Here is an 11495-nt window from a genome sequence, read left to right as displayed (position 1 = left end):
AAGATAAGATAAGATGGTACTTTATTGATCCCAATTTTGGAAATTGTTTAAATTTCAGAAACCATCTGCTCATCTTCTCTGCGTCTCACAAGGACACAGCGGTTGGAACCAAAAATCGCAAATTTGGACTCATCAGACCAAAGTACAGATTTCCACTGGTCTAATGTCCAATCCTTGTGTTTCTTGGCGTCAAAGTGTGCAAAACTGAAGAGCTGAATGGGATTACAAAGATGTGCAGCAGAGGGGGCTCTTTTACCAAGCAACAAGTTCATGTCTTTAAACTGCCACATCATCAGTCTGAAGTTACAATTTTGGTCTGGAAGGCAAGGGGAGGAAATTATAATCCTTCTTTTTCCAAACTGTAGAAGGTTCGTTGGTCTAGGGGTATGATTCTCGCTTAGGGTGCGAGAGGTCCCGGGTTCAAATCCCGGACGAGCCCTGTTTTACAACTATGAAAATGACACGGCCTGTTAAAGCTAACGTGCATGGTCCACACTTCCCCCACAGGGAAGGCAGAGTCTCTTGACATTTGCCCTGTTCAAATTACAAAACAGGACACAAAGGAGAAAAGACTAAGGCCCAATCCCAAACCACTCCCTCGACCCTACCCCTCCGTGATGGAGTGAACTCCGTCTGTAGCCACACTCGCAGCTCAACGAGGCTGCCTCCTGTCAGATGGAGGGAGTAAATTACCGCAGCAAGCTTTGGGACGGCCTCCCCTCTCTCCGGCAGAAACAGGAAATGCCGTAACTGTATGTAACAACGGTTTCAAATCAGCATCTCTTAGACCAAAAGTTTAAATGAATAACTCAAATAAAACTCCAAACATCTTTCATTGTGTTTCAAAGCTCTTTTAGTTTTAAACCTGATGTTTATAAGCTTCTTAGTTTTTGCAACGGTCTGTAAATATACACAACTTTATATTAAAATGCACACATTTACCTTTTTCTAGACTAAACACGGGTATGATCCTAAGTTAAAAACATATGAGGTTATCATGAGGTTGTTAACATCGCAGTTTATCAGTGGATGTTTGCTGGAACTACTTGTAAACAGCGTGTTTCCTGACGGACACACACAGCGTGACTCCGGTCAGGTAGAGACCGGTCTCAAGTCAGCACCGCTGCAGACTCGCTGTTTGAGGGCTTGATAGCCCACTCCCCCTCCACACTCGTTGCTTTGGAACAGCCCCCAATATGGCGGACCCTCCGCGTGAACGCGCAAACGGAGGGGTAGGGTGTAGGGGTAGGGTGTAGGGGGCGGTTTGGGAATGGGCCTAAAAGTCTCCAAATGCACAGATCATTAAAATCATTACAATTTAAATATTCATTAACAGATCCTTTCTTTTTATCAATTTATTGATAACCAATTAACATTAGTCTAAGAATATTTCAGTCACTACTTAAATCAAATAAAACGTCCTCAGAGTTGTGTGGGTTCCCATTACATTAATTACATCAAAAGCAGAATAAGATTGAAACATTCAACCACAATGGTTGATACAGACAACCACAATAGAAAAATCATCTCTCTTCAGTGTTTGATTTCTTTTGTCAAAAAGCACAATAATAACACACATGCAATCCAAAAATATAATAGTAAAATATATGTTTCAAAAACAAGATCTTTTATCATTTATCACTCAGTTAATCTCATTCATCAAACACAAATTCAAAATCAGCTTAAATCTCGAAGATTTACTTCAAGGCAATTACTTAACACAATTAGAATTTAGGATTATAAGAAATCCAATTGAGGTATAAAATCAGAATCATAAGAGATCAAGTTAAAATTCCCAGTTTAGGTATACATTCACAGTGATGAATCGATCAATCTGTAATCTGTAAAGCTACAGTGTCCTCAATCTTTAACATTACATTACGTTTACTTCAGTACGCTTATTCAAGAGTAAGGCACTTAGCAGTACATACATTTTATTCAAATACATTTGTTCAAAATCTGAAAAGGAAAAATCAGACATTTTATTGTATAAACCTGAGGAAGGAAAAATCAAAACATCTGTTCTTTATTCAAGGAAAAATCAAAACATCTATTCGTTTGAAACCGTCAGGCAGGTAATTTTTTATTTACTGTATCAACAATGAGAGAGACTAAGCCCTCGTACTGTAAAGGTTGCTCAGAGTCTATGGGTAGGAAGAGGTGTACCAATCCTCAGCCTCATCGCTAATTCTGGATGCTATGTCATTCCAGCTCACTAAACCATCAGCCTTCGTGAAAGGAATTGGGCTAAATATAGGAGAATGCATAGATTCTGGCATATTTTGACACAGCCAACAGTTGCTAATATTGCGTTCATGTGTGTAGTCTAACATTAAACTTACTGCAGAATTAGTTTTAGTTCGTTTAAAAGGAGTGATTAAGGCCTTTTTGAACAAATCTACATCACCTGCTGAGTATTTAAGTGGAGTGGATAGAACATTTGTTTTTCTATCTGGCCCAGAAATGTAGCATGCAGTAGCACCTGGATTGGGAACCTGGTAATCTGGTTTCCTCGTTGTACATTTTACCTGGTAATGATTAAGGATAGTAACATTGTCTGTTATAATATTAGAAATATCTTATTGTTCAATACCTTATAAATCTGAAAATATCAATTAATTTATTTTGTTTAGTGTGAAAGTGTAATCTGATCTGACAAAATATATTTGTCACCACTATTTAACACATATCTGTTCATCGGAAATATAAAAACAATCATTAATTGTACATCTGTAATCATCTGGTCATTCAATTAAAATGTTATCTTTGTACAAGAGCTAGAAAAAACATGTCGTCCTGACTCGTTCTCCTCCTTTCTTTATGACACAGAATGTCTGGTGTGTGAAGGCATCCTGATACTGTAGATTAGCACTGAGGTGCTGATTGGCTCAAAACTCTTCTTCACCAGAGCACCATATTTCCATATTTCCATATTTCAAACCCCTCCAAGAAACATGGAGCCTCTGAAGCCATCGCTCGTCCTGCAGAGTTGTCTGAGCAGAAAGATGAAGAAGCATCCCATCCCATCAGAAAGTTGAAGATTAGAATCCTCTCATCTCGAAAGACCTCGTGCCTCCTTGCCCGTGGTTGGGGGTGCCCTCTGCAGCCGGAGAGTGGGATCCTCTCTCTCTGACCCTTGGCCTTCAGAGCTGTCTTAGTTATTGGGTTAACACTTGATAGGGATGTTTTTCCTGAGTGCAGACAACTCAAGGTAATGGATTAGCACATTATCATTCAATTACAAAAATAGGATAGGCCCCTCAGAATTATTTGGGAGCCTTCCTGACACATGCACCTGCATAAATGTAAGGTTTGTGTTAGTCATTTAACCTGCAACAATCATATACTCATCAGTCCAAAGCAGAGAAATGTTATTTTAAGTTAAATGTGAGCTAGTCCCTGTGGATATAACCCTTTCTCAATGATTCTAAATGTTATATTAATACCTGCTCCTTCAGTTGTTCTGCCTGCTAAAATCCTCTGTTATTCCTCACACAAAGTGGATTAAGGCAAATACACACATGTGTGTGTGTGCGTGTGTGTTTGGTGTGTGCGTGTGTGTGTTTGGTGTGTGCGTGTGTGTGTGTGTTTGGTGTGTGCGTGTGTGTGTGTGTGTGTGTGTGTGTTTGGTGTGTGCGTGCGTGCGTGCGTGCGTGCGTGTGTGTGTGTGTGTGTGTGTGTGTGTGTTTGGTGTGTGCATGTGTGTGTGTGTGTTTGGTGTGTGCGTGAGTGTGTGCGTGTGTGTTTGGTTGGGGGTAGCCTGAATGTCTTCCCCTCCAGAGGTCACACCTGTCTCTGACCCCGTGTGCTGCGTTTTTCTATCCAACTCTGCAGCACTTTAGGAGCAGAGAAAGGGGGAGATTCCGTCCAAAAATGCAAACCTCTCCATGGGCAAAACAGCACCTTATCTAACTGTCCCTGACCTGTCCCCAAAACGTTCCCCAAGGCCCGAAGTGAGTCTTCTGTTATGTAGCGGAAAATCCCATTTCAAAAAATCAAGAGCAAAATAGTTTAGTTGATAAAAATAACTTCTCTGTCTGTTCGGATTTGGAAATCTCATGATTTATTGTGTGGGCTCGTGAACGAGAGAAGGAAAAAACAACATCTATCTTTGAACTGCAATTACTTATCTCAAAAAGATTGCAACATTATACTCCTTTAAAAATTGCTAAATTCATTTAAACACATTTATTATGTGCACAATAAAACCTCAACAAGTATATTGATCCTGGCTTAACCAGCGACCTTTCCTCTATTGTTCATAAGCTCAGTAGTTTAACAACTATTAGGATTGTAGTAATGTCTGTATTGTACTAGAAATAATTTGAAACAATTTAATAAAGAATGTTAAACTATATTTAAACTATAATTGAACTTCAACGTATATCAATTATCTGATTCCAGTGGCCAGTTGGAACAGACAATCAACAAGGTTTTCATTTTGCAGCAACAGCGCAAAAGGTTTCAATCACTATGAGTATCATGTCTGAGTCTGGTTCTGTCTTATCTGCTTTGTTTCGGAATGTGTTCAATACATTCAGTTTTTTATTTTATTCATTATTACCATACAATACATAGATTAAGAATAAATGAAACAAATAATACAGCATTGCCCTATTTGAGCTTTACATCTTGACATTATTTATGTTTTGTTTCAAGTCATTTACTTTTGGTGAGATAACTAAAGTGTAGTTCATTTTACCCTGGCTGTGGACTGATTCATTATTAGTTGTTACAAAGCATGCACAAGACGGCGGGTAGACAAACAAACACGAAACAATTATACAAACAAACATGAACTCGCAACAAGTACCAGCGTGACAGAAAACGTCATTCCGCTCAATTTAGTCCGAATTAGGTAGAGTCTCAGAGGGGGTAGGGAATTATAGGAATGGAGCACCTTGACTCGCGCATCCACCTTTGTACAAGTGCTAAGATCGTGCCTGAAGACCGTCCAAAAGCGATAACTAGCTTATCCTCTTGCGACAACCACTACTCTGTTCTAGTGGCGCTATGATCCCCCGACCAGGAGAACATTGACTTGTTTTGCTACCCTCTCCAAGAACAGCCCAGTTAACTGTCCATGACCAGCCTATACACCCGCCATTGAGTTCACCCCAACGGTGAAACACAGTTTTGTTTCTACGCTTGCTTGCCACTGCCCACCTGTGATAGATTAGCCTATAATTGTTATTTATGCACCCCGGACACCACCAGCAGGTCCAGCAACGTAGGGAACGCTTTCAAGCAACGCAGGAAATGCTCCTCCAGCAGTGTAGAGAGCTGTGGCGCGTCACGTGATGCACGCACCTCGTGCTGTCCCAGAATTTCCAGCAATGCAGAACATGGTCACAGACAACGATTGCTTTTAGACCATCCCGTTTTTAATTGAGATGGCGGTGGTGTGAGTTAAAGCTTAGACAAAAAGGGCTGTGACTTTCTTCCTCTCACCTGCACGGCTGCAGCCACCCAGACAGGGGAAGTATTTACACACACACCCCCGACTGCTACTGGAGCCATGCCCACAGAGGCAATGGAGGAAAATATATCTGGCTGCTTATTTTAAACTGCTGTTCTTTTTTATTTAATCCAGTACCCTGTCTTCCAACAACAGCCAAATTCAACAACTAATCAGGTATGAAACACAGCGCTATGTCACATTCTCGCGTACCACGCCTAATCGTTCTGTTTAGTTCCAAAATCGATAAATAGTGTGAGGAAAAGAATATGTAGCACTTTGTGCTCCTTCTTCTCTGCCTGCTGTTCCCCGCAGGGGGGGGGTGGAGAATTCACACACACCCCGCAGCAGCAGGCAGATTTGTGCCGATTCCTGCTGCTAATTTAACCAGTTGACCACTGAGACCTCCAGAATTCGGCGATTTGTTTCAATACAAATCTATCACATTGCTTCTAATGCAGAAGCTCCACTTTACCGATGCTCTCCTTTAAGGTCTCTCCGAATATTTGCTGTGTGTAATTGTCCGGTAATTTAATTCCGAGAATCACACACAGAGGAAATCAGTAAAAGTCGATATTCCTAGGTTATTTATTAGCCCCAAATATTCTCATTGTTTTTACATGAGCTGTGCTTGTTCTGAAGGCACATGCCCCAGCACCAACCACAGGGCAAATCGGCCAGGACAACGTCCCCGAGACACCAATTTCCAAGGTTATTTATTAATCCTCCAAATGTAAACGAGTAGAGAAACCAAAAGAAAAATGCAGCTCAGTTTCACAGGTAATTTTATGATACCGTCAATCACAGATTCTGGTAAGGCAATCTCCAAATAGAAATGTACACTTACCAGTCTCTGAAGATCTTTTGGTATCCTGTCGACAACGCCAATTTGTAAGGGAAACATCTGTTGCAATGGAAAGGACTCAGAGAGACACGGGAGGAACAGGAGTTCTGAATGTCAAACACTGATATTTATTATGAGTTTAATACGGCCGGAGGATTAACAAAGCAACTCGCACTGTTAATGCAGGCTGCCAAATCAATTCTGCCCACACAAAGAAAGAACCGCTCGGACCTGGTCTCTGAGAAGGGGCGGAGCTTAAAAGCACGCTTTCCCTAATTAGTACCAGACATGCTGAAAACAAAGAACGGCCTGTTAAAGCCAACGTGCATGGTCCACACTTCCCCCACAGGAAAGGCAGAGTCTCTTGACCTTTGCCCTGTTCAAATTACAAAACAGGACACAAAGGAGAAAAGACTAAAAGTCTCCAAATGCACAGATCTCATTAAAATATTCCTTAACAGTGTCTGCCGCCCGAACACAAACTGGAAGCTGATTCCACAAATGTGGAGCTTGATAAGAAAAATAATGATACAAAAATATGATCAACACTAACATAAGACTTTAGTTACGCCTGGATTAAATTCACAATCTACCCTAGAGTATACGAAGTAATTACAATGAGTTCCACCTTTACCAGCTGTGATAATAATACATCAATAAATATAATCATAACATAAAATAAATATGATTCTGAAATGGGCCTGCAAAATTAATACTTTTTGAATTGGCACTTTAACTTTTAATTGTAACAGAGTATACCTATACTTTGGTACTTCCACTTTTACTTAAGTAAAATATCTGAGTACTTCTCCCAACTCTGGCTAAAATGTAGATATTGGAATGAAAGTCTTAAGTCCCAGGCTCCTCCATCAATGCAACATAATATATATGACAAATAAAACAATTTAAAAAATATTGGAAGTGAACAAGTAAATGCAGGAGAGTATATACGGTACTAGTCAAAGTTTGGACACACCTTCAAATTCGAAGTTTATTTATTTGCATTTTTTTCTACATTGTAGATTTATACTGAAGACATCAAAACTATAAAAGAACAAATATGGAATTATCTAGTAAACAAAAACATGTTTAAAAAATCCAGAATATGATTTATATTTTGCTGGCTACTGCAGAATGCTGTGGTAGCCATAATGGTTAAGTGTGCCTTGAATTCAGAATAAATCACCAACAGCCAGTGTCACCATCAAAGCCCCCCCACACCATCACACTTCCTCCTCCATGCTTCACGGTGGGAACCACACATGCAGAAACCATCCGCTTACCTTCTCTGCGTCTCACAAGGACACGGCGGTTGGAACCAAAAATCGCAAATTTGGACTCATCAGACCAAAGTACAGATTTCCACTGGTCTAATGTCCAATCCTTGTGTTTCTTGGCGTCAAAGTGTGCAAAGCTGAAGAGCTGAATGGGATTACAAAAGTGTGCAGCAGAGGGGGCTCTTTTACCAAGCAACAAGTTCATGTCTTTAAACTGCCACATCATCAGTCTGAAGTTAAAGTTTTGGTCTGGAAGGCAAGGGGAGGAAATTATAATCCTTCTTTTTCCAAACTGTAGAAGGTTCGTTGGTCTAGGGGTATGATTCTCGCTTAGGGTGCGAGAGGTCCCGGGTTCAAATCCCGGACGAGCCCTGTTTTACAACTATGACTTCAAAGCCTCAGGGTTGAAATGACACAGTTAACAGTCTGTTGCTGCTAACAGATACAGTATCAATGCATTGTTTTACAGTCAACACTTCACTCACTAAAACAACTCACCAATATGGCAAATAAAGTGTTACAAGATTGTTCCATCACCTGACCTACCAACCTTCAGTACACACAGTATAAATATGTGAAAACAAAAACACCACATGACAGATAACTTCAACTTAGTTAGATGTATGGCCTTGGCCTCCCCTAATACATCATCCTTTAAGTAACTCTATCACGTGTGGCTGTAGCATTTGCAAAATATGTAATTAAAATGTTGGCCAATACTACTACTAAAATCTTTGAATCCTGACACAAAAGTGAGAGAATTAAGTAAGACTTTGAAGATAGTTCTTGAAGCTGTAAGAAATGTGAAAGACTTAATTGTTGCAGTTTGGTGTTTCGTCACCTCATTTGAAAACACCTCTATCCAGTGAAATGTTACATTTTATTTTTACATAAATGTAATAACAACATAATGACATCATCAATATGTTTATGCAGCTTCCAGGGAGCTGTTTGGTAGTGTGTGCAGGGGAGCTTATCAACAATACTTTAGATACAATTTGGTAGTATAATCTATAACATTAGATCACATTTAAAGAACATATTATATGATTTATATTTACAATCTAGATCTGGAAAGTACCTACAGTTGTTAAAGAAATTAAGTGGAGTAAAGGGTACAATAGATTCAACTTTATTTTCATATGCACAGTAGCTAAAATCAGTGGTGTAAAGTAACAACACAAGTGCATGATACAAACTTGAAGAAAACAGAATCATATAAGTACATCAGGTTTCATAGAGCCAAAACATTTCAATTGCTACTCAACTGGCTTTAGATAAGCCAGTCCTTTATTAGTATATAAGTGCACTGCTTTGTTAGTAATTCTATCGCTCGAAGTGGAGTCGAAAGAGATGAGTTTTCAGTCTGCGTCGGAAGATGTGTAAGCTATCTGCTGTCCTAATTTCAATGGGGAGCTCATTCCGATTCCACTACAAGGCTATCGTTCAACTCCTTCTGGATTCAAAGCCTTGATTACAAGTCTCATCGTTTCTTGTGAAACAACAAATCCCCTTTGAACAGCTCGTAGATGTAAACCAACAATAGATTTGTAGTCGGCCAGAACCAGCCATTTCCTCCTGCAGAAAGAAGACAATTTCCTCCAAGTCCGTTTGGTTCTTTCTTCGAAATAATAGACATAGGCTGCGGCCACACGAGGACGAAAACGGTCGTTTGCCTTACTGTTTAGTGTCATATAGACCGTTCGGCCACACGAGGACGACCGAATACGGCACTAAACGACTGAGGAAACGATAACAGGTCGCAAGGTGGATATAAATGTATAAATGAATAAATGTAAAATAAATAAAAAAACTTCAAATTTGAAGTTTTTTGGAATAAGATAAACAAGAACAGAATGTAAAATCAAATACCGTGCAGTGAAATTAGTTAATTGTTATAAGAAATACATTGTAAGGTGCAAACAGATGAATGTCTGAAGGCACTTCAAAGAGCCAAGGCACTTAATAGTATGACACTACCTCATACTGTCTAATATGAAATACTCTGGCAAAGTAGAAGTGTCTTAAAAGATGGATAGGAGGCTTATATTAATAAATGTAGGCTATTTATTTGAGGTTACATGCTGCCAGCTCTAGTCCTGTGCGAAAACGTTGCCAGAATCTTTTATTTTGAAAAACCAATGACAGGAAGTTGTTGTTGACAGGGAATCACTTCGTTGTCGGGCTCTCCAGCTAGCTCATTAGCTGGTTAGCTTAATCAACCAAAATACAGCTTTTACTGGAAAGCAGAGGCCCAGGTGAGGTTGCTTTTCCAACTTGGTACGGTTTTCAAAAAACATTTTAACTCGTGTGTTTTACTGTCTTCAATAGCTGGTGTGGTTTCCGGCAACTTATAAGACAACGACGCTATCTTAGGCTAGCAAAGTACTCTAGGTAAATATAGGGCATTGTATTTTCTTCGAATAATTCATATCGTGCTTGTCATTGAAACAGTTCTTACGGTTGGTTAATAATCATACGTGGTGTCTTTTTGTTGTATAATTGGCATTCTTGTACCACAGAGGACAGGGAGATTAGTCAGAAGAGAAGCTTTAGCTTGCAACTTGTTGCTAGGCAACAAACTCTCCACTGGGGTAAAGCCTGTAATTTCATTAGTGTGGCAACATCACGCATTTCACTTGGTCATATACAAGATACTTTTCCCATGTGCTTAATTTTCCAATTTACTATCCAAAAAGAGCGTAAATAATGTTGTATTTCGCTATAGGCCTATGTGTCTGCTTTACTGCTCTCATATAGGGATATACATGAGGCATCATGTTGGTCCCTATATTCACATTGAAGCTGAACCACAAGATTAACCCTCGCATGGTGACTGTTGGTAAATTTGATGGAGTCCACCCATGCCTCACTGCAGCAACACAGGCTGGAAAGGTAAGGGAAATAACATGTGCACTATTCCAACATAACTTTTTGGAGCTTAGCATGGTTGTTGTCTTAAGTGCTTAATATTTCCTTTATTTCCTGAGGGATTTATTTGCATATCCCATGTGTTGTTGTGACCATGTTCTCCCCTACCTTACAATCCTTTCCACAATTTGTTGGACTTACAGTCATTACCTCACTCTTTTAATACTTACTATGTCATACTTATATTTTCACTTCATGCCCTTAATTCTCCCTGTTTCCCTTTGGAAGGTTTTCATCCATAACCCTCACGCTCGTGGTCAGAGACCTGTTGCCCACCGACTGAGCCAGAGCAACAAGACTCTGACATCTCACTCCTCAACATTAACCAGGCAGTCACTTGTCTGACGGCAGGAACGCTTGGACCAAACTTGACAGGGGACACACTGTTGGTGGGCTCCCAGACCAACCTGCTGGCATATGATGTCCATGACAATGCTGATATATTCTACAGAGAGGTAAGATATATACATGTAGTTGTAGGCCTTACCAGGAATGGAGTCTTGAAACAATGAAATAATTGCAGCATATAGGTAATCAGAGGTTGTTGTTTTTTTGTGTAACATTTCCGATTACCCTTAATTCATCAGTTTTATAATATGTTTGCTGATATAGGTGTCACTCTATAAGAAGTTATAGTAACATCTAGTAAAGATATCTCCCCTTTGAGGCTAGGAGAGATTATGATTGGCTGTCAGCTGAAGCTACTTTTTAACTGTTTGCTATTATTATTTATATTATAACAACTAATAAGATAGATCATAGTGCTTTACAAAATGTGTTGTAGCATTTGCAAAGTACTGAATGGTAAATGATGTACACTCGGACCACTACTAATTTATACAGCAGAGGATTAGGACAAAAATGTGTGTGTGTGTGTGGGTGTGTGTGTGTGTGTGTGTGTGTGTGTGGTGTGTGGTGTGTGTGGGTGTGTGTGTTGTGTGTGTGTTGTGGGTGTGTGGTGTGGGGTGTGTGGTGTGTGTGTGTG

The 11495-nt window shown here is 39.8% G+C and overlaps 1 protein-coding gene and 2 non-coding genes across 3 annotated transcripts in view; all 3 read left to right on the top strand.

Moving 5' to 3' along the window:
- The first annotated feature begins 367 nt into the window (after window positions 1-367).
- trnap-agg (transfer RNA proline (anticodon AGG)) lies at window positions 368-439 on the top strand. Its single transcript has one exon. It is a non-coding gene; the product is annotated as a tRNA-Pro (tRNA).
- A 7440-nt stretch (window positions 440-7879) lies between these two features.
- trnap-agg (transfer RNA proline (anticodon AGG)) lies at window positions 7880-7951 on the top strand. The gene has a single exon. It is a non-coding gene; the product is annotated as a tRNA-Pro (tRNA).
- Window positions 7952-9744: 1793 nt separating this feature from the next.
- Window positions 9745-11495, top strand: part of bbs2 (Bardet-Biedl syndrome 2) — an 11638-nt gene continuing 9887 nt past the window's right edge. Inside the window, 4 exon segments of the mRNA XM_034085743.1 lie at window positions 9745-9973; window positions 10340-10474; window positions 10739-10799; window positions 10802-10967. Coding sequence (XP_033941634.1) covers window positions 10358-10474; window positions 10739-10799; window positions 10802-10967 — 344 coding nt within the window. The 5' untranslated portion in view covers window positions 9745-9973; window positions 10340-10357.

The sequence above is a fragment of the Pseudochaenichthys georgianus genome, chromosome 6, assembly GCF_902827115.2.
Source record: "Pseudochaenichthys georgianus chromosome 6, fPseGeo1.2, whole genome shotgun sequence".
NCBI classification, from domain to species: domain Eukaryota; kingdom Metazoa; phylum Chordata; class Actinopteri; order Perciformes; family Channichthyidae; genus Pseudochaenichthys; species Pseudochaenichthys georgianus.
The sequence above is the reverse complement of the archived record's forward strand: the minus strand, read 5'-3'. Positions and strand labels throughout refer to the sequence as shown.